Here is a 26,082-nt window from a genome sequence, read left to right on the forward strand (position 1 = left end):
TCTCTGTGTCTCTCTCCCTCTCCACCGTTTTGCTTTATTTTTATCTAATCAATGAAGAAATTTATATCTAATCAAAGTACAAAAGGCAGAAACAGACTGAGAATTCGAACAAAGCAAACGCGCGCCTTGCCGTCACATCAGAGATGTGTCTATCGTCTTTACCTCCCTCCCGCCCTGCCTCGCTCCCTGTGGAACACTTCTCCAACTGTCGGTGCAAGTCACATAATGAGACGATGATTATATGATCGGAAAACAACTTTGCTACCCCCCTCCCAACCGCTCCCATCACCCTATCGTGCCACAATCTATGTGGGTTGCGTTGCTCTTTTTATCTAAGCAATGCCGAAGGTCATTTTTCACACTCGTCATATTTGATAAAGGGCGATGGAGATCGGAAATCTGTGCCGCACGCAGCCTTGAGGTATGCTACGGGCTATCCTAGTCCCATGCTCCCAGGCGGCGGCTGTCCGACGACCTAATGACCTGCTTTGCACTGCTTTATTTACCGCTCCACTCCAGTGGTTGCCTCTCCTCGCTCTCCCCACTAGCAGTGGAAGGCAGGCAGGCAGGCAGGCAGTCTCAATGCTAATTTATCGTCGCAGTCTCGCGGCAATCACAGGTTCAGGTTCTCCCCTCGCCACCGCCTAACTCATTCCAAGCAAGGTATATTGAACCAGAGGTGGGGCAGCCACAGTTTTCTGCATTTTGTACACTTCGAGTCGCTTCTCCCTTGGACTGACTGCCTTACCCTAGTGTTGGTGATACCCTGCCCTCAACCTCTCGATCTTTGTAGACTTTGCCGGGCTTTGGCTTTGGCTCTGGCTTTTTCGTCATGCGATTATCAGCCAATCGCTTAGCAATGTGCTATTTATTTGCATTTCGCCTTTTTGTTGTTGTTGTTGTTTCTCTTGATCTTGTTCTTCTTGTTGTTGTTGGTATTGTGTTACGTTTTGTGAGTTTTTGTTCCCGCAACTTTATTTGCTTTTGTTTTGTTGTTGCTGCTGCTGCTCTGAGCTGCTTTTGTGGCTGCGATGCGCAATTATTGGGAGCGTGTTACTCTCTTTTTTTTTTGTCGGTGTGCGAGTGGAATCATCCTACCCTTTACCCACGCCACGTAGGGTGCACATGTACCGATCTTGGGGAGTACATCACTCCCCGGTCTACAGTGCGTAGGGTATGCTCTGTTCGGCTTGGGCTTTGTCTTCGCACTGCCATTGTCGTGTAGGTACAGTTGTGCCCTCCTGTACTTCCACAGGGTCTCGGAAGGGTATTCCTCGTGCCAGACTTTCCTTCGTTTAGTATTGGCCTCACAGTCGCTGCCAGCCAGTGCAGGGTAGCCCCACAGCCTCGACTGTACTGTACAGTCCCCCTCCCCCTCCCCACCCCGTTTGCACTGCGCTTTCTGTTTCTCTATTGCTTCTCATTGTTTTTATTGTCGCCTCATATGCTTTTCATATGACTTTTGTTGTTTAATGGATGCCTGGCAAATATGCTTAATTATTTTTACCTTAAAAGTCGCGCCATCAAAACGAATGCGCGACAACAATTCCAATGAATGTGAGGTTAGGAATAGGGTTGACATTGCCTCTACCTCGCAGTCGGCAGTCGGCAGTCGGCCGTCGGCTGTGGAGAGATGGTTCGATTGAGTGGGCCATGGGGATGGCAGGGCAGGGCGCGGTGGAAAACAAATGTAAGCCCTGAGCCCATTTGACATTTGGGGCTTAAATGTCACAGCAAATCAAGAAAGAGAGATGGAGAATGGAGAACGGAGCAACAGAGACGGCATGAGCAAGTGCAATGCAAAAGTTTGAGCAAAGAGAAGATGGTGGAGAAGCAAAATGAAAATGCAATTGGAATTGCCACAGCAACAGCAACAACAGCAACAATCATGAATGACGTTGACAATGACGATGATGGAGATATGGCTATGGGTGCGCATGATGGGGATGGTGGATGGGGGGATGGGGGGATTGGGTGGATACTTTGGGAGTGAAATCACATGAACATAAGCTCCATGGCCCCATGGCTGACATCATCGATGGAGGTCGCCGCATGAGTCAAGTTTTAGCGATAAGAGAGGCCCCACACATAGATGTGGAAGAATTCCCTGAAATCGATCAGATACTCGCATGTTTTCCCCAGCCCCCCCCCAAAAAAACTTCTCTCGCACTTCTCTTTGGTGGCTTTTCACAGTTTGTCATACTCTCGTGTTCTCTTGAAAAACTCTCGCCAACATTTCGGTTATCAAAATTTTCGTAGTTCTAAGTTTTGGGAGTCTTTCGCGCTTGCGCGGTTCTATTTTTCATTCTGGCTAATAATGTTTGGGGAAAGGGCTGCCATGTGCTGTACGGACGAGATGCGGCAGCCGCGGCGGCAGTCACGCCCACAAAGTTATCCAAAACGAACAAAAGTCGTGCCAGAATGCCAACTAATTCGTGGTATTACCTTTGCTTGGATTATTGCAGGAAAAATGATGAAATGAACCAGCAGGCGGGCTCCTCAAGGGCGCCAGCCACAGGGGGCCAAATCTCACCGCCGGGTGGCAGTAGCACAAATAACAACAACAGTCTTGATCAACAGCAGCAGCAGCAGCAGCATCATCTGCAACACCAGCAACAGCATCCGCAACAGCAGCAGCAGCATCCGCAACAGCAGCAGTACTACAGCCAACAGCAGCAGCAGCAGCATCAGTATCAGCAGCAACAACGCGAAAGTTTTCTGGCCTACCAGCAGCAACAGCAGCAGCAGCAACAACAACAGCAACAGCATCACCAGCAGCAGCAGCAGCAGAGATCCGGAGGATTAGGCGTCGGCGGAGGTGTGGCTGGTGGCAATTTTATGCTCGGCAATGAGCTCATCGGAGGCGACAGCCTGCGCAGCCTGAACAACACTTTTGGCCCCAATTCGGAGTTCACTTCGCTCACGAGCGGAGGCACCAGTGGCGGCGGAGGCGGAGGCGCCACAGCCTCTCTGGGAGGCCTGAGCACCACGAGCGTCCAGAGCGGACAGCAGGGATATCCTGCTGCCATGGTGGCAGCGAATCAGCAGCAACAGCAGCAACATCAACAGCAACAGCAGCAACAGCAGCAGCAGCAGCAGCAACAGCACATGTCCGGCATGGATGCCATGGGCGGTTACAGTCAGGTGAGGATCCCGGCAGCAGTCCAATATTTGCAAGACTTTTTCTCTACGAGGTATTTCTTCTTTTCCCCCCTTCCAGATGAGTGGCGGCATGCATCCGGGCGCCAACGGTGGCATGATGTCCAATGCCCAGTACATGAATGGCGGAGGAGCCAGTGGACAGGCAGGCAGCTACAACGGCAGCCAGGGAATGGGCATGGGCTACGGCAATGGAGGAGGTGGCATCGGACCACAGAGGCATCATCAAGTAAGTACCGGAACCGGCAAAAGCAGCGAATGCTCCCTTTGATTTTCGCCCTCCTAACCCCACGCTTGGTCTCCCCTCTTGCAGATGACGCCCATGAATCAAATGCAAACCATGTCAATGGTTGGTCAATGCCCTGGAGGCAATGGAGGCCTAGGGATGAGCCCCATGCAACAGCAGGCGGCCCAGCAGATGGGCGGCGGCATGAATCCCATGGCCAAGATGCAGGGCATGGCCAACGGCGGCTATCCGCAGCAGGCGCCGCCCCCACAACAGCAGCGTCGCATGACACCGTATCCACATCCGCAGATGCACATGGCCCAGAAGCGGGCCGGCGCAGGAGCAGGCGTTGGCGGAGTGGGCGGAGTGTATCCCAATCTTGTGCAGCAGCAGCAGCCGCCGCAGATGTACGGCGGCCAGCAGATGCATCCCGGAGCTGGGGGCGTGCCACTGCCGATGCAGGCGGGCGGAGCTGGGAATGGCTACGGTCGGGGTGGACCAATGGTGGGCGGCAGTGGGGGCTACGGCCGCATGTCGGCTGCCAATGGCATGGGCCCGAACGGGGGACCCGTCATGGGCCCCATGGGACCTGGTGGCATGGCAGGCGCTGGCATGGGACCCGGTCCCGGCTGCATGAGCCAGCAGCAGCGTTTCATGCCACAAGCGGGCGGTGGTGTGCCCGGCGTGGGATACGGAGGCGCTGGCGGCCCGGGAGGAGCATTCTATCCGGGTGCCGGTGGCGGCAATGGCGTAGGAATGCCACAGGCAGGCGGCGGCAGCATGTGCCCGGCGGGACCGGGTGGCGGCGTGGCCACAACAGGCAATCCATACCAGAATCAAGGTTTCCAGCAAAACTATCAGCACAGTCCAGTTCCTGGTAATCCAACGCCGCCGCTGACACCCGCATGCAGTGTCCCATACGTGAGCCCCAACCCGGATATAAAGCCACCAATGGATAACAGTAGGTTTTGCTGTGAGACCTCACACCCCTGAGAACAGTCGCTAAGTCCTCGCTTTCCCTCCACTTTTCAGGCGAAGAAATGAGACTGACATTCCCGGTACGCGATGGCATCATTTTGGCACCGTTCCGCCTGCTGCACAATCTGTCTGTGAGCAATCATGTGTTCCATCTGAAGCAGAATGTTTACAATACGCTGATGTGCCGGTAAGTCGTTGTAGAGGTCGCGTCTATCCGTTGAGATCGTATTAATCTTTGACCTTTGGACCTTCAGCACCGACTTGGAGCTGCAGTTGAAGTGCTTCCACCAGGATGATCGCCAGATGAACACCAATTGGCCGCACACCGTCACCGTCTCCGCCAATGCCACGCCTCTGAATATCGAGCGATCCGAGAAGAACAGCACTGCTTTGCGTCCGCTTTACTTGAAGGCTGTGTGCCAGCCAGGACGCAACACCCTACAGCTGACGGCCAGTTCCTGTTGTTGTGTAAGTACTGAGCAGTCCGCGGAGTCCGCGAAAGAAACGCTCGCTAATCATGGAATCCCCCTTAATGCCTCTCCACAGTCGCATTTGTTTGTGCTGCAACTAGTCCATCGACCATCGGTGCGTCAAGTGCTCCAGACGTTGCACAAACGCAATCTATTGCCGCTCGAGCATAGCGTGCAGAAGATCAAGCGGAATCTGGGCCTGCCTCCCGATGGCCAAGCGGTGGGCAATGGTGCGGAAGTATCGCCATCGCAGCAGTGCACCAAGATCTCATTGAAGTGCCCCATTACCAAGTCTCGAATACGTCTGCCCGCCAGGGGCCACGAGTGCAAGCACGTGCAATGCTTCGATCTGGAGGCCTATCTGATGATCAACAGCGAGCGGGGCTCCTGGCGCTGTCCGGAGTGCAGCAAGTCGGCCATCACCGACACCCTGGAGATCGATCAGTACATCTGGGCCATACTCAACACGCTTAGCAACTCGGATGTGGATGAGGTGATCATTGACTCGTCTGCCAACTGGCGGGCCCTGCAGCACAACGGCGGGATGCCCAATGCCCCAGCTGTTGGTGGGTCCGCTGCCAGTGGAGGAGCATCCACCCCCTCGAATGTTCCTACTGGCAATCCCATCAGCAGCAATGGTCCCAGTGTGATGCCTGCCATCAAGCAGGAACTGATGCCCGTCGTGAAGCAGGAACTGTGCGACGACATGGCCAAGGTGATGTCGCCAGGCTCCACACAGCTCCCCACGTGGGACAATTCGCAGGCGATGAGTCCGTACAATATGCATGACATGAACTCTATTGCTAGTGGCAATATGATGGGCAATCAGCAGTAAGTAGACCCTTCAATCAGCACCTCTGGAACAGTTGCTTATGGTTATTGCCCCTCCTCTCTTTCCAGTGGCAATCGCGGCAGCTATGACAACTTTAGTGGCAACCACAGCGATGGCAGTGGCGGTCTGTCCAACGGCGATGGTGGTGTCAACTCTTTGGATCAACTAAACGCCATGGAAAAGTCTCTGAGCGATCAGGTAAGCTTTCAAACGGAAAGATTCTTGCAGACAGGTGCTTACTGCTGGTTTCTCCTCCTTACATAGATGCCCCATACACCGCACACGCCAGGGGCAGTCAGCCATCCCATGACTCCCGGTGGCCCTCCAAGTGTTAGCTCCTCCCACAACGAGCCCATCAGTGGAGGGACACCAAATGCCAGCAGCAGCAACAACAACAATAGCAGCAGCACGGGGCACAACTCTCCACAGACACCAGGGACGCCCAGTCGCATGGGCGGAGGCATTGGAAGTGCAGAGAACCAGCAGCAGCAGCAGCAGGAGCAGCTGCTGAACAGCCTGATGAACAGCCAGACGCAGCTGAAGTTCACGGAGACAGATCTGAGTGCCGAGCTGCAGAGTTTCGATGCTGCAGCGGCAGGCATCAATGATACGGCGCATGATTTGAATGTAAGTCGAAGCGCAGGAAGGAGAATTCCTGGAACCAGAGGAACTGTAGCTAACTGTTTGATTACCTTTTTGCAGCTTCTGCAAGATGTGGATCCCATGGAAATCCTCTCGTACCTGGATCCCCAACCAGACCTCAATACGCCTCCTTCCAGTGGCAGCAGCAACAATAATGCTAGCGATGATCTGCTGGCCACATTGTTCGACTAAAAGGTGGAAGGATCCTATACCACGAACGAGAGAGAGAGAGAGAGAGAGAATGCAGGAGAATGAAGGAGAAATGGCAGAAATACCATAAATTGTATATAGTATTATTAATTTTAATGAAAAAAAAAAAAAAGAAAAACAAAACAAAATCTGCACTACAGAGCAAAAGTCGCGTACTTTCAACATTTTTCGTTTCCTCACACAAAAAACAACAGCAAAAGCAAAAGCAAAAACAAAAGCAAGAGCAACAATTGAGAAACAGCAAGCAGCGGCAGCAGAAAGCAACAATTTTGTGTATTTGCCCCCGTGTTTGAAAAACAATGAAATGTGATTTAAAAATTAATTAATTAAATTAATTGGCATTTAATTTAAAAAGCAAACAACAAACAACAACAAGAAAAAAAACGAAAGAAAAACCGTAAAAAATGTACCACAAAAAGCATAAAAAAACTAACAAAACAGTCATTATACCATATAAAAAAAAACGAGAAAGAGAAAAGCACAGAAAAACCATTTAGTTGAGAGCATGAAAATTCCTTCAATGAAATTTACGAATTTAATGTGTAATTTTTTCCGACAGAAGCAGCAGCAGCAGCAGATATATGATTTAGATATCGAGATCGAACCCTTCAGAAATGTCACACTTTTTGCGTTTGCATTACTATTTTTAAACTATTTTAATTTTTTTGTGGAATGTTTCTTGTTTCTGTTTCTGTTTTTTTTTTTTTTTTTTTTTTTTAACATATTGTACAAAGTATTACCAGGAGAATGGAAAATCAGATCAGCAACAGTTCACAGAAGATTAGAAGCATGAGCAAACAAAAGCAAAAAGCATTAAAAAATGAGAAATACAAAATACATACAACAAAAAAAAAATCCCAACAATTTTATTACATTTATAAAATGAAAAACAAAACAAAAAAAATTTACATTTTAATTGTTGCATAATTTTAGTTTTTTTTTTTAGAATGCCTAAATCTACACAATATAAAAGATTAATTGACTTAAAAGATAATCGAAATTTAACACAAAAACAGAAAAAATTATTAAGAATTATATTAATTATAGCGAAAACAGAAGATAAAACAAAAAAGTTTATGAATAAGGAACAGAGAAAACTAAAACAGAAAGCGCATAAATGGGGGAGAAAAGAGAAGGAGGTGGAGTGGCGTGGAGTGAAGTGGAGTGGAGTGGAGTGTAGAGGGAAACAACAACTATTAAAAGTGTAAATCAAATTTAATGCTAGCTCTAAAATATATTGTAAATAAATGGAATATGATGTATGTTAGCATATATGTACATATATGCGACAAGAATACCCCCTGCCCAAACCCCCTCCCCTACACACACACACAGACATACACACACAAAGCTAATTAAAACATATATATATATATATACATATATGATAATGATAATAATAAATGAAAAACAAGAGTATTTCGAAAAACTAAAAATGATAAGAGATTTATAGTATTCTTTTGTTGGGTTTTATTTCGAGAACAGAACATAAATTCCGTCATAATTTTGGTATTACTTGAGTTTTTTTTGTTTCAGTTTTTCTATATGTTTCGTACGATGTGGTTACCAATGGACCAATTTTTATATATATACGACTATATGTATGTATGATACCCACACACCGACGAGAGCGATAAGCGATATACATACGTAGCGGAGAAACACAATATGATATGATATTCAAAAATATAGTGAAATTTTTAAGCTTTTTCCCTCCCCGTTCCAGCGCTTAAATTACAATACAAAAATCGAAAATTAAACGCAAAAAATCGCCTCAATGTGGTAGTTAAATGAATCTCAAATCTCTTCTCTCAATGTTATATCAAAGAAAAAAGAAATCATATTAAAATTATTATATAGTATACACGTATATCGTAAACAGAAAAGAAAAAACACAAAAAAAAAACAAAATTCGTAGTGGTTTCATTGTAAAACAATATTTCGTAAAAAGAACAATTAGCTTCAAGATCTATAACTGGGGGAGTCCCCCTCCCGACTGGGGGACAATTCCAACTCTCGCACTTCAGGCAGAATATGAATTAAATAATAAAGAATTGTGGAAAGAGTACGACGAGAGATGCGCAAATGTGATTTTATTCAAAATAAAATACACATATAAAAAGATTACAATTAATGAAAGGTTTTTTTTTTTTATTTTGTGGATCTCCTGAAGATCCGATCTTGGATGATGCGTCTGCGATGCGATGCTTGAATGAGTGGAGGAGTGAATTCGCGGGGAGCGTTGTACATACGAGTATTTAACTAACGTAAATTATAATGAACAAGGTATATATCTGAATATATATATATATATATATGTTTAAATGTAGTCCATAAGTTGTAATTTTAAATGATGGAACAAAAGCAAATACACATTAACTAATATAAAGAAATAAACAGAGTTCCTCAAGACTTTCAATTCTCTTTCAAGACTGGATCTCTCAGTTCCAGCGACTCTTCTTGGCGCGTTTTGAGTCATCCTTGTTGTTACCGCTTCCGCCGCTGGTGCTGGAGGACGATGATGATCCTTGGGGTGGTGGCGGTGCCGGGGCAGCAAACACCCCCGACTGGGGCACCGTCTCTTCCCAAGTGCGATCGCTGGAGGCCCGAAACTGAGAGCTGTACTGATTGCGGAAGGCCTCTCGCATCGCGGCATAGCGATCTGTGGCGGGGCCGGCACTGGAGGCAGGCCTTGGCTCCTTGGAGAAGGGATTATCGGAGCTACTGCCAGGCCTCGAGCTACCGCGTGAAGGTGATCGATCTCCAGACCCGCTTCTGTCTCCGGATCCTCTCCGTTCTCTGCCTCCACCACCGCCACCATGCGAGGGCTCGCGATAGCCCAGCCCCGTGTACGTTTTGGTGACCTTTTTGCCCTTGCCCTGCTTAAAGCGGGAGCTGCGGAACCAGGAGCTCTTCAGGGCCAGCTCCATGAGATCCTCGGGGACCTCTTGATCGGCCCCCTCCAGATTGCGTACCAGATGGCCCGCAAACTCCTTGTCCTTGTCGGTGACCAGAGTGAAGGCATTGCCCTTCTCCCCGGCGCGACCCGTGCGGCCAATCCGATGTGTGTGCGTGTCAATGTCCCTGGCAATGTCGTAGTTAACGACATTGCGGATGTGCGGGATGTCCAGACCGCGGGCAGCCACATCGGTGGCCACCAGTATGTCGCATTCTTTGCGCTTAAACTGCGTGATGACCTTGTTGCGGTCCGCCTGGTCCATGTCGCCGTGCAACAGCAGGCAGTTGTGCTCCTTGACGAGTAGATTGTTGGCCACTGTCTCGGCATCGGCCTTTTTGGTGACAAAGATCAGGACACTGCCCTCCGAGAGGAACTTGACCAGGTGGCACAAGAGCCAATTCCACTTTTGCAGTGGATTGGGGAAGACGTACACCGACTGTGTGATGTCCTGATTAGCCTCGTTAAGATCGCCCTGAACGATGCGCACTGGATCCGAGAGCACGTCTCTGGCCAGGCGTTCGATGCGTTTCTTGAAGGTGGCCGAAAAGAGCAGCGTCTGACGGTCGGGACGCACGTGGTTGCAAATGGAGCGCACCTGCGGCTCGAAGCCCATATGGAACATGCGGTCGGCCTCGTCCAGCACCAGGAAGGTCACACGCCTCAGATTGGTGGCCTTCATCTTGACCATATCTATCATTCTGCCCGGCGTGGCCACCACAATCTCAGCACCCTGCTCCAGGGCCTTGCTCTGCTCCCACTTGGACCCGCCGCCATAGCAGCAGACCACATTGATGTTGTATACCTTGCCGAACTTCTTGGCCTCGTTGTATATCTGCAGCGAGAGCTCCCGGGTGGGGGCGAGGATCAGTCCGATGGGTCCGTCGCCTGGCTTCAACTCCCGCTGATCCATGAGGTGCATGAGCAGTGGCCAGATAAATGCAGCCGTCTTGCCCGAGCCCGTCTTGGCAATGCCGATGATGTCTCTGCCTGCCAGTGCGGTGGGCACCGCCTGAGCCTGGATGGGCGTGGGCTGTGTGTATTCCGCTTTTCGCACCGCCTTGATTAACTGCTCGTCGAAGCCAAAGTGACCGAAAGATGTCACTGGATTGGGCGGTGAAGGCCCGGTGACCTTCACCCCGAGAGTGTGGCGCAACTCGCGGACCCCCTCCTCGTCCAGGGAGGCTATCTCTTCGTGCGCCGTGTAGAAGTTCTTCTCGAACGGCTCGTACTCGATCTCCGAGTGGTAGATGGTGGGCAAGGGATCTATGTCCTTCTTCTTGGGCGGTGCAATCGGATTACCATCCTCGTCGTACTCGATCTCCTGGTCTGAGCCATCGTCGCGGAGCCCAGCGTTGGGATTCTCCTCCATATAGCGGTAGTAGCTCTCCTCATCGTCCTCGTCATCGATGTCGCCACGAACACCCTTTTCCAGCTGCGGAGCGGTGGTGGTTTTTGGCTGCTGTGTAGCAGCACGCACCTTCTCCTTCTCCACTTGCTGATTGATGCCAGCCATGAACTGCTCCAGCGGATCCTCATCCGAGTCAGATTCCTCCTGCTTCTTGTCCGGGGCCGCCCCGGGCGATCCTGGTGCTGGTATGTACGCCTGCTCCAGATCCTTGTGCTGCTGCTCATCATCGTCATCGAAGTAATCGTCGTCTGTGTGCTGTTTGCGTTTTCCCACAAAGTTTGTGGAATTGGTGTACTGACTGATGGAGTCCAGCGTGGTGTAGCCCTGTTTGGAAGTCCCACTGACTGATGGGTTCGGTGGAATACCGCGACCGGCTCCAACAGCACCACCCCTTGGCACATAGCCACGACTATTCAGCACCGGTGGCGGTGGCACGGCGTTCATGTTGTTGCCCGAGCTGGCCGGCTTCCTGTATGGGAAGCCGCCACCTCCTATTCCTCGGTAGCCGCTCATGATGCTCCAGTACGCAAAATCTTCACAAATCAATAAATTAAAGTTTACAATGCAAGCGTCGTATAGAACTTAACCCACTGAACCACCCTCTATTTAAGCACGTGAACAACTTAATCTGAAGCGGAGAACTTTTATAAATTAAATTAAATAAATAACTTTTATAAATTATTCCTGTAGGTCAAACCTATACTTACTCGTTACTTGCAACAAAAATAAATAAAGAAAGAAAAACAAGGGAGAAGATACACCCGAACTGCGCCAAAATTCTTCGTTTCGTGTGTGTTTAAATACTGGTCGACAATGGGTTAATGCGAGTTTTAAGTTCTCCGTTTTATCGAATTGTTTACAAAATAACGTTAAATCAAAAAGGGCCAACAAAATGAATGAAGAGGAATTAAAAGTAAGTGTGTGCGGGATACTACGTTATTGTTGCTGTTCCATAGGATAGGGATATCCTATATACTCTATTTAATTATATGCCTATATATGCATATGTGTCGATCACGATACCCATTCTACGCAAAACAGCAAAATTTCTTTGAAAATACCTTTAAATTTGATACACGCTAGAGCTGCGCGCCAAAAGGTTTTTTACAATTTTTTATTGTACATTTAACCTTTAGATTTAATTAATGCTGCAAGGGGTTAAATAAAGGTGGCTTCAGTTGTGGCCTATGTGGGTTAAATGTGTTGTTAAAATAATAATAAAAAAAAGAGCTATTAAAATGACTGCGGAAATAAATAACGTGTCTCAGGACTATGCCAAGATCGTGCAGAGTGCCGATCTAGACAGAGAGATCAACCCACTGTGCACGAACATCGATGATATGCTGGCCCGCCTCGACGAATTCGAGACACTTCTTTCATCCGTACGATATTGCAGCTAATTCCAGTTCCATTAAAGTGCAGTTAATTTTCTCGTTAAAAAGGTGCGTGCCGAGTCGAATGGGATCATGGCCAACCACGTGTGCAGTATTCTCAGCTTCAGCGACAACTTCGAGGAGTTGCGAACGCGCATCGACAATCTGGAGGTGTTTGTGGGCGCGGTAAGTGCGAATCTCAACGAAGTGGAACGCTCTGTGGATGTGGCAGAGCAGGAACTGAATGTGACGGACTACAGCCTGAAGGGACTGCTGTTCAAGCCCCTCAAAGCCAAGCTGACTGCCCCAGATCCCGCCGCCGCTCAGACCCTGCCCCGCACAAACCTCGTCGCCGGGGTTTTCCAGCCGGTTTCCATCTACAGCTCCGACGAATACTTCGGTGCCGCTGCCACACCAGAGGAGCCCCAAGTGGCGTGAGCCCCCACTTAAATATTTAGTGTTTAATTAGCAAAAGTCGTTTATGTAAGCGTGTAAATATTTTTTGTTTATTTTTCAATCTCTGTTTTTTTTTTATTTTCCTTATGAAAAACGTGATGGGACAGTTATCGCTACACCAGTTAAATAAGCAGGGGGGCAAGGTTGTGGCCTTGGCTTAGGCCTGGGCTTCCTTGCTCTTCTCCTTGCTCTCCTCGGAGCTGGAACCGGCTGCGGCGGCGGGCTTCTCCTTGTGGAACAACTCGGCCACGGAAACGGGATGGTGGATGGGAATTGCCAACTCTGTGGTTGCCTTGTTGTTGGCTGGAGCAGAGCTGGACTTTATCTCAGTGGGTACTGGAATGTCACGCTGATGACGCTGCGCATCCTTGGAGTGGCCAGCGGCCAGTGCTTCTATGGCTTTGTGCAGCTCTTCGGCTTTCTTAGGATCGTGCTGCAGTCCTTCGTGGGCAGTTTCGGATGCAGGCTTTGAGGGAGCTTCGCGCCTCTGCTTGTGGTGGGCGTGGGAGTCTGGCTTCGCCGAATGCTGCTCCTCGCGATGATGGGATTCGTGATGCTCGGACTTTGAGGCCTCTGGCTTTGGGGGTGAGTTTCGCTTCTGCTTGAGAGCTTCGGCTGTGTGAGCGGATGCAGGCAATGCATGAGGGAGGGCATCCTTCTTGGGCTCCTCGTGATGTCCCTCTTCGTGATGACCTTCTTCGTGGTGAGCCTCACGCTTCAACTGCTTGTGGGCGTCGGCATGAGCATGATCATCCTTCGCCTCGTCCTTCTTGGGCTCCTCGTGGTGACCGTCCTCATGATGTCCTTCCTCGTGGTCAGCTTCGCGCTTGGACTTCTTGTGGGCTTCGACTGCAGGAGCAGCTGCATGCAAGGCATGAGTATGGGCATCCTTGGCGTCCTCCTTCTTCGGCTCCTCGTGGTGACCCTCCTCATGATGTCCTTCCTCGTGATCAGCTTCGCGCTTGGACTTCTTGTGGGCTTCGACTGCAGGAGCAGCTGCATGCAAGGCATGAGTATGGGCATCCTTGGCGTCCTCCTTCTTCGGCTCCTCGTGGTGACTCTCCTCATGATGTCCTTCCTCGTGGTCAGCTTCGCGCTTGGACTTCTTGTGGGCTTCGACTGCAGGAGCAGCTGCATGCAAGGCATGAGTATGGGCATCCTTGGCGTCCTCCTTCTTCGGCTCCTCGTGGTGACTCTCCTCATGATGTCCTTCCTCGTGGTCAGCTTCGCGCTTGGACTTCTTGTCCTCATGCTTCAGGGGCTCGTGGGTCTGGATTCCAAGCGATTCCTGCTGGTGAAGGGGATTATGCTGCAGCAAATCGCGGGCCTTCACGCTGTCGGGTTTGGGGTGAGCAGTCTCATCCCGCTTCTGACGATGCAGGGTGGGCTCAGTCTTCAGGAGGACAACCTTGCCGACGGGTTTGGGATCGCTGATCACATCCGGAGCGATAGGACTAGGACGAGAAAGAGCCTCAGTGGCTTCCTTGACGTCAGCCGGAGTTGTAGGAGCCGCATGGCAAGCGGCAAACAGGGCCAAGAAAATTATCTATAGATTGAAATGGAATATAATCATAGAGAAAGTTGTCTTTGAGGGCAATCTGCTGATGTTTACTTACAATCGACTTCATTTTCGTCTTCTGGGTGCAGGTGTGATGTGTTGACCGATGGGAAATTTCTCCCAAACTGTTGCTGTTTGCCCCGTGGGCAGCCTATTTTATGAGCGAATCCCATCCCAGGCGCCGAGCATCCCATCCCCAGCGACTGCTGCTGTTAACCAGTTTGTAATTCGGTGCTAATTGCCGCTAGATACACGCCAAGTGCGCGAAACCCGTTCCCATATGTAAATATGTATCATATCTATTATTTTTCCACATTGATATGGATTTGTCTGGCTAATTATAAGCCGTGGAAATCACCGTCAAGTCCAACATCTCATCAAAAAGCAAAAACCTAGACAACAAAATGGGCTCAAGGCTTATTCAGAGTCTTACCCAGACCCAGATTCCGATACAGATACGGATACGAGATATAGATACGGATCGATCCGTTAGTCATCTGTTCATATGTTTAGCTGTTTAGCACAGAGTTGCAAAAAAAGCGAGCACTGCAGTCGTTCGTTGGAAGCACTTAAGTAGATGGGAGTTGGGGTAGCCAGCTAATTTCAAGTGCACATAAATAACTATGCAAACATTAATAGGATTGGATTTGCGAAGCGTCTATAATTACTGCCCTTTTACGTAAGTTGAACATTTTGTTGACATTTAAGTGTAAATCTATCAATTTACATTTAATTTCCTGAAACGGTACGCAGTGGAACACATATGTGATTGATTAATAGATTAATTGGTCAAATTCAAAAGTATATATAACAACAAAGAGTATAGAAACTTTCATACGAAGGTTTGTACTTACGTGCTTCATTTATTCCAATGGATTGTATTTTAATCCTTTTCGCTCATTAACTTTCAAACAATTTCTATTTGGCGCGCACCGCTGGTATCTAGTTGATAGTATCGTTTGGTGGGACTGGCTCTTTTTAAAATTTAAAATTTTAAAATTTCTAAAATTATGTGTGCAGGGCTGAGAGATCTATATAGCTATTAATATTCGACGGAACAAAAAAATTGAGCAATATGGTTTCCAATCCTTGACGGAGAACAATTAACCAATTGTAAACCAAGGGGGTATTTCAATTTTCCACCGGAAATAATGAAAATTGAATTATTTTAACGCAGTTCAGGTGAAAGATATCGTGGTTTTTTTTTTTTAATTCAGAGGAAAGATGGCATGGATCTACAAGAAGAATTTACAATCAGCAATATTTGCCACCATTTACCCCAAGTCGATGAACTGTTTAAAAAGCGGGGGGTTAAGTGGGCTAAGTTCGATTTCTCATCGATATACGATTCCATGGTCCATACTCCACACTTCCTGTTTATTGTTTTGTTTTGCATCCCGATAACATTATATAAAATATATACTGATTAAAGTGTTTTGAAGCCCATAAACAAAGCAAAATGCCAACAGAAATTGAAAATATAAACCCCAATGTCTATGACAAGATTAAGGAGCGTGTGACGACAGCCAATGAAGAAGACGACAACGTTGCAGATCCCTTCGACAAGCGCGAGATTTTCGGTGAGTGCTGTGGAAATCCGATAAAGATTGGAATTGCTAAATAATGCTGTTGTTGTAGACCTCATACGCAACATCACTGATCCGGAGCACCCGCTCACCCTGGAGGAGCTGCATGTGGTGCAGGAGGGACTCATCCGCATCAACAACAAGCAGAACTCCGTTTTCATAAACTTCACACCCACCATCCCGCACTGTTCCATGGCCACGCTGATCGGCCTGTCCATACGCGTGAAGCTACTGCGCTCCCTGCCGCCCCGCTTCAAGGTCACCGTAGAGATCACCCCCGGGACCCATGCCTCGGAGCAGGCGGTTAACAAGCAGCTGGCGGACAAGGAGCGTGTGGCCGCTGCTTTGGAGAACAAGCATCTGGCCGAGGTAATCAATCAGTGCATCTCGGCCAGGGGCTGAATAAGCAACTACCCCTACCGCCTAACCAGTACATCCTCCCTCTACCCTACACTGTAGCTGTCCCATGTTTTTTTAGGTAATACAAATTATATTTTAGCAGCAAAACTTTCTGGGGTCATGAACTATGGGCTAAAAGGTAAACGTTAACAAAACACAGCGTATCGGGGCGACTGGCGGATGACGACGCTGTACTCCATGGTCAATCGGGTTATTCTTTGGGCGGTTCCTTCAACCGCATGTGCGGCTCCACAGTGGGCAGGGGCTTTGGCTTGGTGGGATCGTACTTGAAGGTCTTCACCAGCGGCCCTTTTCCAGCCTTGGCGAAGCGAATTTCATCCAGACGCTGTCGCTCCTCGATCTCCTTAGTGATCTTCATGTTGTCCCAGGCTGAAAGAGGATTTTAAGGTTACAATAGGTCGTCCTTTAGGATGTATTTTTGGAGCTTACACTCTTTCATGCCTCCAACGAATCCCTTCTTCTTCGTAGGCAGCGCACTGGGTGCATGCGTCAGCATCTTCTCAATCTTGAAGTATTCGCGAACTGAGGGAATACGCAGCACGGCCACCTGTCCCAGTGAGATGAAGTTACTGCATGCCCAATACGTTAAAATGGCCGCCGGGAAGTTCATTGTGAAGGGGAAGATGACAAGAGGCAGTGCTCGGAGCACATACTTCATCGTATTCATGTTGGCGGCCGACAGGCGGGCGCTGTCCGTTCCGATCTCGATGGTCAGGTAGAGCGTGGCGCTGGTGATCAAAGGCAGTATATAGAAAGGATCGGCCAGGGTCAGATCTTGGAACCACCAGAGTCCGCCATCCCTCATGGAGTCGACAGGCGTATTGGCCATCTGACGGAGGCCCATGAAAAAGGATATGAAGAGCGGTGCCTGGGCCAGTGGCACAATCATGTTCTTCAGCGGATTCACACCCTTATCCCGCATGAACAGCATCATCTCCTGGGCGTAGCGGGCAGACTCAATGGCGTTACCCGACTGCCTGGCCTCCGTCATCTTGAGTTGCAGCAACTGCATCTGTGGCATGTTGTTGTTCATCTTAGCCGAGTTCCGTTGGGCAAGAATCACAAGCGGAAAGATGATTGTGCGCACCACAAGCGTTCCCACGGCGATGGCACCCCACCAGGGCAGCTCCCAGGTGCAGTGCAGGAACTCCATGCAGTTTTGTACGACACCCACGGGCGTCCAGCCTCCCAGTCCGATCGAGGCGAATGTGGCCTCTCCAGCAGCATTCAACACATCTGAAGACACGTCCTCCACGGAAAATGCGGGCGGGGTCGGCGCCTCAGGAATATCGGGCAGATCGACTATCTCCTTGGTGGAAACCGATTCCGGCAGGCCCCCGGTGCCGGTGCTGGCAAAGCGCAGAGCACTTGATCCCATCAGCGCTGGAGGCACAAGCTTTTGTGGAGGAACCAGACACATTGAGTGCCTGGACAACTGGGCGCTCCAAATCCTGTGGCTGGCCAAGTGCATGTCTCTCCTGTTGGCGGGTGAGTTGTGCTATAGGGATGTGTCAAGATTAGTTGGTGTCCCTTCAATTCATAACAAGTTACCGCGTTTGCAGGTTATGTCATAGAGAACTCCATTCCGGCGCACCGGCTGGCGGCATTTACCTGTGTGGCCAAGCGGGCGGTGGCCGCGTTAAGTGCTGCAGCCGCATTAGTTGCCCGCCATAGCTGCATCCTGTTTACCAGCATCGTACAGTTTTAATTTAGCAAATTGTTAATTTCTGTTTTGCTTCGTTTTGCTCCGCAGGCCTGCGGAAAAGAGATGGAAGATGTAAATTCCAGTGTTAATGGCAAAACGGCGGCAGTCAGCTGTGTGTGTCACATCGCGCCACCTGGCGGCTGTGCTGCCGTTGGTTCTTTGGCGGTAAAAATTTGAATTTCAATCTTTGGCTTACTTTTCCTCTACGCTGTCAAAGTTTTTAATAGAATTTTGTTAAGCAGGAATTTAATGTTGACGTGAAAAATGAGTTTTAATTGACAAACCAAAAGGTCTGATCTAGTTTTGAAAATTGAATCAATTAGCACAGCAATTTACGATTTGCTTTCGCTTGGCCATAAAAATATTTGCAAATTTTATGACTGACATCCCGGAAGGCCAACGGGTTCCTGCTAGCCAGTGTCGTGAGCCAACGGAAAATGTTAAAAGTCAATGCGACATATTTGGCATACAAAATTATGTCACTAAAATGCTTCAGTTTCGCTCAAATTAATTGGTTAATATTCATTCAATTCGATACCCTTATCCATGGCTAAGGCCTCACTCGTTTGGCACAAGCATCCATACGATTGGAAGTAGCCAGTAAATCTAGCGTATTGCCGATTCGAGCTGGTCTACTTCCACTGTCCATTTCTCATTATGAATACTGATACACATTATATTAAGATTGGGAAAAATAAATTATAAATCTCGACTCGTTGGAACGCCCTCATTTGAATAATGCTGAAACCCGAGAGATTATACATACATAGGTGTTCAAAATGCGAATTGGTCTCGACCCCAGAATCGGAGTGAATCGCCAAACCATTGACGCGCTTTGACATGCACAACTAATTTGTTTATTAAACCAAAGGGGAAACAACAAATGCAAAGTCAAACACGCGAGATATTATATCACTTAGAAACTAGTTTATTGGCTTTGAGTTAAATATGAGTTTTGCCTCTGCTGCGTGGTCGGCAGATGCATCTTTTTGTATACCAAATCAAATACAAAGAAGATGATCGCCACTAAGTAGCTACTATAGTCAAATGTCGAACGCATGATGAGAAGATTGACACCTTTAAAGGATTGACAAATTTTACTACGATGATTTTATGGGGAAATGCTTTTGATCTTCCACTAAAACGCCTACCTATACATTTTCCTATAATTTATTTAAATTTTTCCCGAATTTCCTCAGTGTTGAAGGTTGATATTAAGTGCCAATCAATACAGATGCAAAATACGTGAGGAGATACGTAGATACCATACCCGTCACTTTTAGTTTTTTTTTTTTATGAGGTAGCCAACATAAAATGTAATCAATTAATGAAACCCAATTTTGACATTTTACATGGAACTGATAGGGAGTTTTTTCGTATAAGCTTTCAATGCTCTTATGGAGTATAAATCTTAAAACTAAACTTAAAGGAAATAAAATCAGTGGATAGTGGCACTATTATCATTTCTCATCGATCAGGTCGATGATTTCACTTTCCGTACAAGCCATAAAGTTAAATTTTATGACTTTCGTGTTCTCAGCGACGCGGCGGACAGACTTCTTCAAGGTCAGACTCAGACCGACCCCCTATGTTGATTTATGCCGTTCGCACATCACACCAACTATCATCAGCATAGTGGAATGAAAGTAGTTTGCAAAGGAATAATTTTAGCCCGTACATATGTGAGCTTATGATGTATGTAAGCTGTACAATACTTTTTTGTATCGCTGTTCGAAAAAGGGACGAATTGATTTCTTGGTTAATGCTTGGATATCATCTCTCTCAAGTGGAGGGGATCTCAAGAGAGAGTGAAGAAAGAGGAACCACCTCCTCTGTTATGTTCATTTTTGCATTTCGTTTATCATCTTTCCGCCCAATGAACTATTTGATCAGAATAATACAATATTTGGTGGTTCCATTTTTCTCTGCATTATCTCTCTCTCACCAGTCGATCTTGCACAACCTCGTGGAAGGAATAGCGTAGTCACTGCAGTTTCATTAGTTCCTTCTGGATGATCTGATATGATCTAGATTCCGCGATTTGGCAACTAATATACCCCCATATACTCTTTGCATATGGAGAGTTACTAAGAAAGAAACCTATCCTTCCAGAGACTTAATTCCTTAATTAGCCCAATCCCATTTCCTCATCTCAATATCTACATAGCAATTGAGTGCAGATCACTGTGCAGGGCAGGCGCTAGAATATGATATTTAAAATATAGCATTAAAGGTGCCGGTGCCGCAAGAGACACGAGACGTTTTGTGTCGATAGATGCATATGTAGATGGGGCTTCGCGGCTAAGGCGTTGGCTGGCAACGGGTAAATCCTGTTTGATATCTTATTTTGACTATTAATTAAGTATTAACTCAGTTTTATGGGCCAATTTGTTAAACGCACACATTTCAGCGCCTCTCGCACACCTGTGTATGTACATACGTGCATTACTAGTAAAGCTCCGTTCGGTTTGGCACTTGGCAACGGAAGAACTGAGGGCTCGAGGGACGGGACGGGACGGGACGAAGAAGCATCGTAAAACGCGAACTGTAAAAGTTAAGCTTTTGGGCAGGCCAGGCCAAAAGTGGAACCATAAATTATGCTAAATACGTATTGGCACTACTCGTACGCTACATGCTATTTCAAATGCATTTAATTAAGTGTGTCTTTTTGGGTGTGCCGGGTAGGTTTTTCAGACTAGACCCAAACCCAGACCCGGACCAGACCTAGGCTAAGCGGCGACATTGACATTGCCGCATGTGGAGATACTTTTAACTTTTGCTCTTTGCAGCCCAGCCCACACACACACCACACTCTGCTCTCGCAGCATGAGATGGAAATTGGAAGACATCGAGCCGCCGCCGATGCTCTAGTTTGGCCAATACTTTTGGTTGGCTTATTGTTATTTAGATGTGTTTCCTGCAGTCCGGCGTAAAAGTTGTTTGGGTGGATCGGGTTTCGTCGATTGAGAATTTGGATTCAAATCAGTCTGATGTTTGGTATAAAAACATTTGCAATTGGCCACAGAGTCATCATTCAGAGTCTCACAGTCCCAGACAAACGAACTCCTCCTCACTTCTACCAAGATGTTCCGCTACGTAAGTATCCAGGATATTGGAAGAACTCCAGCTCATGGAGAGCCAGAGATCAGCTAACCGAGTGCTCCTATCCAATCACATCCAAAACAGATGCTCGTCGCCTCCGCCGTCCTGGCCTGCGCCTATGCCGCCGCATCCTACAACACCGATGCCTCCGCTTACGTGGTGAAGAACAGCGCTGACATCCAGCCCGAGGGACAGTACACGTACCAGTACGAGACCAGCAACGGCATCGCCGCCCAGGAGTCCGGACTTGGAGGCTACCAGGCCACCGGAGGATACTCCTACTACTCGCCGGAGGGACAGCTTGTCCAGATCTCCTATGTGGCCGATGAGAACGGCTACCAGCCCCAGGGTGATCTCCTGCCTACTCCCCCACCAATCCCAGCTGCCATCCTGAAGTCCCTGGAGTACATACGCACCCACCCTCAGTACCAGGAGCCACAGCAGCAGTACCAGCAGGTGCAGCAGCAGCAATACCGCAGCCCCGCTCGTTTCCAGAACAAGCGCGTCTACGGTTAAGCAGCGACTCCAGTCGTCATCTGCAAATGTTTATAAAAGCTTTATTATTTTTTTTTTTTAAATGAATAAATGTTATTGAGGAGAAAACAAATTTGAAAAGTTGTTCAAAAAACGGTTCATGCACCGAAAACGGTGTCGCAAACGCACTTTCTGGATTAGATCCCAGGGTCCCCAGGTTCATGTCTTCTACCGCCGAACACCCTACACCCCACACCCTCTCTGGCCATAAACTGCTATGCCGCGATCCTCTCCTTATACCCCGTCAGGTAAAGTTATTAACTTATTATTTATTCATTTACTTTATTTAACTCTTCCTTTCATTTTACCAGGTAGCCCCTCTGGTGCCCAGGAATACCTCAAGCATGCCCGCGCCCACTTTTATGTTTATCATCGTTTACCAGGGACTTCGCCCTTCTGATCTTCCAGTTCATATGAGCGAGTGTACGCTTGATTCTGCTGTAGTTCCTCGTCCTTTCGGGAGGTCCAAGGGATGTGCTCCCGGCTCGAATGCTGTCTGCCCTGTTGCGGGCCATAGCCACTGCAGCAGGGACCAGTGATCGATGGCGGAATCGTTGGCTCCGAATCAAACACTGGGCTTCAGCTTCGAGTGGCGTAAGTGAATCAGTACATAATTGTGGACATGTTTTAAAATACATCTTCTTTCACATCACATCTTCGCTACGCTTTGCCACAAACCGAGTCGCATCCGATTTTCCCCGCCAAAACGGAGTCCCAAACAAGCATTACCGAGGCGTATTCGAGACAGAACGAGTCCAATCCCAGCCAGACAGAACCGTATCCCAGCAGGACAGAAGCGCACCCCTTGCAAGATCAGAACCCAATAAGCCATCGTCATCCTTCGACCTGGCCATCGACAACAAGGAATTTCCCTATGGCAAACAAGGGAGGGGCCACGCGGGCTTCTAGACTCTAAAAAGATATCGTTGTTGTTAGGTTCAAGATAGATACAAATGTTTTCCACTAGTTTATTCATTTATACTAAGCTTAGTTTTGATGAATAAAACTATTGAAAAATCATCCTTGCTATATTCTGTATTGGCACGCCCAGATCGGCTCTCAAATTTCGGAGGAAACTCATTTTTTTGATTGGGGAAAAAGTCCTTGATCCTTGATAAGGACTGGCCGTCGATCACAAGAAGCCATCGCTCGACCAGATCGGGCCACAAATAGCCGTCAAAACTAATTATGTATGGTTGTTGTTGGAGTCCTTACCGAAGGATCAAGGAAATTGTTCAGATCACGGCGGGCCATGGCACCTTTCGATCAGGCCACAAAGAAAGGAGAAACCAAGATATATATGTCTGGAGAATATATCCTTGATCCTTGGTCCTTGATAAGGACTCCATCAGATCAGGAAAATCTTTCCGAACACAGGAAGCCTTCGCACGTCCCCATTGGGCGACAAATAGGGAAGAAAACAAAACTGGCTTGTAATTTTTAATTTTTTAAATGTAGTCATGTAACTCGCGTCAAATGGCTGGGATACCAGGCGAACAGAAATCAGCAGAAGGTCCAATTTCTTAATTTTGGAGCCCCAAAAGTATGCACCACTTTTTTGCATTTTCTAAAGTTGCTTGCTGCTGATTTCTGTTCGCCTGGTATCCCAGCCATTTGACGCGAGTTTTGTTTTTAATAAAAACTTTGTATGTACGGTGGCGCACCTATCGGTGATTTCTTGAACTACATTTAAAATAATAACAAATTACAAGCCAGTTTTTTTTCTCCGTTATTTGTGGGCCGATCTGGGCTTGCGACGGCTGCCTGTGCTCGGAGAAATGTCCCTGATATTATGAAGTCCTTTCCAAGGACCACGGATATCAATGATCAAAAATACTAATTTTCTCCGCTATTTATGGCCCGATCTGGGCGTGCAACAGCTTCCTGTGTTCGGAAAGATTTTCCTGATCTGATGGAGTCCTTATCAACGACCAATGATCAAGGATATTTTCTCCAGACATATATATCTTGGTTTCTCCTTTCTTTGTGGCCTGAGCGAAAGGTGTCATGGCCCGCCGTGATCTGAAAAATTTCCTTGATCCTTCGGTAAGGACTCCAACAACACCAACCATACATAATTAGTTTTTACGGCCATTTGTGGCCCGATCTGGTCGTGCGATGGCTTCTTGTGATCAATAAAATGTCCTTGATTTAATGAAGTCCTTATCAAGGATCAAGGACCTTTTCCCCAATCAAAAAAATTGAGTTTCCTCCGCAATTTGAGAGCCGATCTGGGCGTGCCACGCCTTTTTGTAATCGGGATAGTTTCCCCAATACAGAATACAGCAAGGATGATTTTTCAATAGTTTTATTCACTAAAACTTAGCTTAGTATAAATTAATAAACTAGTGGAAAACATTTGTATCTATCTTAAACCTAACAACAACGATATCTTTTTAGAGTCTAGTAGCCCGCGTGGCCCCTCCCTTGTTTGCCATAGGAAATTCCTTGTTGTCCATGGGCAGGTCGAAGGATGACGATGGCTTGTTGGGTTCTGATCTTGAAAGGGGTGCGTTTCTGTCCGGCTGGGATACGGTTCTGTCTGGCTGGGATTGTACTCGTTCTGTCTCGACGACGCCTCGGTTATGCTTGGATACGACTCGATTTGTGGCAAAGCCCTCTGTGAAGGAAGATATATTTTAAAATATGTCCACAATTATATACTGATTCACTTACGCGTCTCGAAGCTGAAGCCCAGTGTTTGATTCGGCGGCGTATGAATGGCCGGCTTACGAAGACTTGGAAAATCCTGCTTTGACTACGAAGTGCCTAATAATAATCTATGAATGATTGGTACGACCATGTCTTACGAATTCGAATCTGAAGATTATCTGAAGATGAGTAAATGGAAATACCGTAAAAAACATATTAAATATCACTTTAATACAAATTGGTTCAAAATATTAGCTACGCTTTCTTTTTAATATTTTCTGAAAACTTTCAACTCTTTTTTCGTTAACTTCAATTTTAAAATAGCTTTTTTCCCGTTAAAAAGGCAGATTTTTGGAAAATTCAATGATGTAACCATCATGATTTTTTGCGAAAATCGTGATAAGCTGGATGTCCTGTTTTCTGATGCCAATCGGTTGGCAGGACTCTCCCCATCACGAAAAGTCATGCCACCCTTAGATCGGCCGCTGTTCAGCCTATTTATATGTAGCGTGCAGAAAAAACCAGTATTTGCATGATGCGTAAATCCAAATCTTCCGAAGGCTGTATTTCAGACAAATAGGGCCAGATCCGCGAAGGACCAACTCTCCCAGGATCGCAAGGATCCAGCCTGTCGAACGGCATCAAAATCTCAACTACGAAAATGAGGCCGATTTTTGGCAAAATCAATGATGGTTACATCATTAAAATTGCCAAAAATCGGCCTCATTTTCGAGGTCGAGATTTTGATGCCGATCGACAGTCTGGACGATCACGATCCTGGGAGAGTAGGTCCTCCCCCGATCTGGCCCTATTTGACTGAAATATAGCATTCCGAAGAGATGGATTTGCGTATCTTTGAGATACTGGTCTCTTCTGCACGCTATATCTCTGCAATACAGCGGCCCATCGGCGTGCGGCATGTCTTTTCGGGATGGGGCGAGTCCTGCCAATCTACTGCGACCCTGGGAGAGTAGGTCCTCCCCCGATCTGGCCCTATTTGCCTGAAATATAGCCTTGCGAAGAGTTGGATTTGCGTATCTTTGAGATACTGGTCTCTTCTGCACGCTATATCTCTGCAATACAGCGGCCCATCGGCGTGCGGCATGTCTTTTCGGGATGGGGCGAGTCCTGCCAATCGACTGCGATCGGAAAAAAGGACATCCATTTCATCACGATTTTCGCAAAAAATCATGATGGTTACATCATTAAAATTGCCAAAAATCGGCCTCATTTTCGAGGTCGAGATTTTGATGCCGATCGACAGTCTGGATCCTCACGATCCTGGGAGAGTAGGTCCTCCCCCGATCTGGCACTATTTGCCTGAAATATAGCTTTGCGAAGAGTTGGATTTGCGTATCTTTGAGATACTGGTCTCTTCTGCACGCTATATCTCTGCAATACAGCGGCTGATCGGCGTGCGGCATGTCTTTTCGGGATGGGGCGAGTCCTGCCAATCTACTGCGACCCTGGGAGAGTAGGTCCTCCCCCGATCTGGCCCTATTCGCCTGAAATATAGCCTTGCGAAGAGTTAGATTTGCGTATCTTTGAAATACTGGTCTCTTCTGCACGCTATATCTCGGCAATACAGCGGCCGATCGGCGTGCGGCATGTCTTTTCGGGATGGGGCGAGTCCTGCCAATCGACTGCAATCCTGGGAGAGTAGGTCCTCCCCCGATCTGGCCCTATTTGACTGAAATATAGCATTCCGAAGAGTTGGATTTGCGTATCTTTGAAATACTGCTCTCTTCTGCACGCTATATCTCTGCAATACAGCGGCTGATCGGCGTGCGGCATGTCTTTTCGGGATGGGGC

At 47.6% G+C, this 26,082-nt stretch overlaps 7 protein-coding genes across 8 annotated transcripts; 4 read left to right on the forward strand and 3 right to left on the reverse strand.

The window, feature by feature from the left end:
• The first annotated feature begins 2,463 nt into the window (after positions 1-2,463).
• LOC6601489 (zinc finger MIZ domain-containing protein 2) lies at positions 2,464-6,852 on the forward strand. Its single transcript, XM_026992188.1, has 9 exons — positions 2,464-3,144; positions 3,221-3,388; positions 3,473-4,346; positions 4,418-4,550; positions 4,618-4,831; positions 4,910-5,664; positions 5,734-5,863; positions 5,930-6,292; positions 6,368-6,852. The coding sequence occupies exons 1-9, from the start codon at positions 2,479-2,481 to the stop codon at positions 6,497-6,499; spliced, it is 3,435 nt and encodes a 1,144-aa protein (XP_026847989.1). The 5' UTR covers positions 2,464-2,478; the 3' UTR covers positions 6,500-6,852.
• A 1,799-nt stretch (positions 6,853-8,651) lies between these two features.
• LOC6601490 (ATP-dependent RNA helicase DDX42) lies at positions 8,652-11,599 on the reverse strand. Its single transcript, XM_002026509.2, has 2 exons — positions 11,592-11,599; positions 8,652-11,417 (listed from the first exon to the last, which is right to left on the reverse strand). The coding sequence occupies exon 2, from the start codon at positions 11,395-11,397 to the stop codon at positions 8,959-8,961; it is 2,439 nt and encodes an 812-aa protein (XP_002026545.1). The 5' UTR covers positions 11,398-11,417; positions 11,592-11,599; the 3' UTR covers positions 8,652-8,958.
• A 508-nt stretch (positions 11,600-12,107) lies between these two features.
• On the forward strand, positions 12,108-12,774 carry LOC6601486 (biogenesis of lysosome-related organelles complex 1 subunit 4). Its single transcript, XM_002026510.2, has 2 exons — positions 12,108-12,266; positions 12,327-12,774. Exons 1-2 carry the CDS (start codon positions 12,123-12,125, stop codon positions 12,693-12,695), a joined length of 513 nt encoding a protein of 170 aa, XP_002026546.1. The 5' UTR covers positions 12,108-12,122; the 3' UTR covers positions 12,696-12,774.
• On the reverse strand, positions 12,750-14,409 carry LOC6601487 (histidine-rich glycoprotein). 2 transcript variants are annotated; one of them, XM_026992185.1, is made up of 3 exons: positions 14,330-14,409; positions 13,927-14,259; positions 12,750-13,791 (listed from the first exon to the last, which is right to left on the reverse strand). In XM_026992185.1, the coding sequence occupies exons 1-3, from the start codon at positions 14,339-14,341 to the stop codon at positions 12,871-12,873; spliced, it is 1,266 nt and encodes a 421-aa protein (XP_026847986.1). In that variant the 5' UTR covers positions 14,342-14,409; the 3' UTR covers positions 12,750-12,870. The 2 variants fall into 2 exon arrangements, with proteins under 2 accessions (XP_026847986.1, XP_002026547.2); XM_002026511.2 differs by having other exon boundaries at positions 12,750-14,259; positions 14,330-14,408.
• Positions 14,410-15,607: 1,198 nt separating this feature from the next.
• Positions 15,608-16,364, forward strand: LOC6601488 (MIP18 family protein galla-2). The gene is made up of 2 exons (XM_002026512.2): positions 15,608-15,851; positions 15,910-16,364. Exons 1-2 carry the CDS (start codon positions 15,731-15,733, stop codon positions 16,257-16,259), a joined length of 471 nt encoding a protein of 156 aa, XP_002026548.1. The 5' UTR covers positions 15,608-15,730; the 3' UTR covers positions 16,260-16,364.
• LOC6601536 (mitochondrial inner membrane protein OXA1L) lies at positions 16,322-18,032 on the reverse strand. The gene is made up of 3 exons (XM_002026514.2): positions 17,889-18,032; positions 16,707-17,775; positions 16,322-16,646 (listed from the first exon to the last, which is right to left on the reverse strand). Exons 1-3 carry the CDS (start codon positions 17,970-17,972, stop codon positions 16,468-16,470), a joined length of 1,332 nt encoding a protein of 443 aa, XP_002026550.2. The 5' UTR covers positions 17,973-18,032; the 3' UTR covers positions 16,322-16,467.
• A 2,986-nt stretch (positions 18,033-21,018) lies between these two features.
• Positions 21,019-21,600, forward strand: LOC6601537 (larval cuticle protein LCP-17). Its single transcript, XM_002026515.2, has 2 exons — positions 21,019-21,078; positions 21,169-21,600. Exons 1-2 carry the CDS (start codon positions 21,067-21,069, stop codon positions 21,598-21,600), a joined length of 444 nt encoding a protein of 147 aa, XP_002026551.1. The 5' UTR covers positions 21,019-21,066.
• Positions 21,601-26,082: the final 4,482 nt, after the last annotated feature.

The sequence above is a fragment of the Drosophila persimilis genome, unplaced genomic scaffold (assembly GCF_003286085.1).
Source record: "Drosophila persimilis strain 14011-0111.01,24,50 unplaced genomic scaffold, DperRS2 tig00000715-arrow-arrow-pilon, whole genome shotgun sequence".
Lineage (NCBI taxonomy): Eukaryota > Metazoa > Arthropoda > Insecta > Diptera > Drosophilidae > Drosophila > Drosophila persimilis.

Coding starts and splice junctions, on each gene's coding strand:
- LOC6601489 (XM_026992188.1), top strand. CDS start 2,479: ATGAACCAGCAGGCGGGCTCCTCAAGGGCGCCAGCCACAGGGGGCCAA. Junction 4,551..4,617: donor TACAATACGCTGATGTGCCG/GTAAGTCGTTGT, acceptor TTGGACCTTCAG/CACCGACTTGGAGCTGCAGT. Junction 5,864..5,929: donor AAAAGTCTCTGAGCGATCAG/GTAAGCTTTCAA, acceptor CTCCTTACATAG/ATGCCCCATACACCGCACAC.
- LOC6601490 (XM_002026509.2), bottom strand. CDS start 11,397: ATGAGCGGCTACCGAGGAATAGGAGGTGGCGGCTTCCCATACAGGAAG.
- LOC6601486 (XM_002026510.2), top strand. CDS start 12,123: ATGACTGCGGAAATAAATAACGTGTCTCAGGACTATGCCAAGATCGTG. Junction 12,267..12,326: donor TCGAGACACTTCTTTCATCC/GTACGATATTGC, acceptor CTCGTTAAAAAG/GTGCGTGCCGAGTCGAATGG.
- LOC6601488 (XM_002026512.2), top strand. CDS start 15,731: ATGCCAACAGAAATTGAAAATATAAACCCCAATGTCTATGACAAGATT. Junction 15,852..15,909: donor CGACAAGCGCGAGATTTTCG/GTGAGTGCTGTG, acceptor CTGTTGTTGTAG/ACCTCATACGCAACATCACT.
- LOC6601536 (XM_002026514.2), bottom strand. CDS start 17,972: ATGCTGGTAAACAGGATGCAGCTATGGCGGGCAACTAATGCGGCTGCA. Junction 17,776..17,888: donor CCGCCCGCTTGGCCACACAG/GTAAATGCCGCC, acceptor ACATCCCTATAG/CACAACTCACCCGCCAACAG. Junction 16,647..16,706: donor CGTTGGAGGCATGAAAGAGT/GTAAGCTCCAAA, acceptor ATCCTCTTTCAG/CCTGGGACAACATGAAGATC.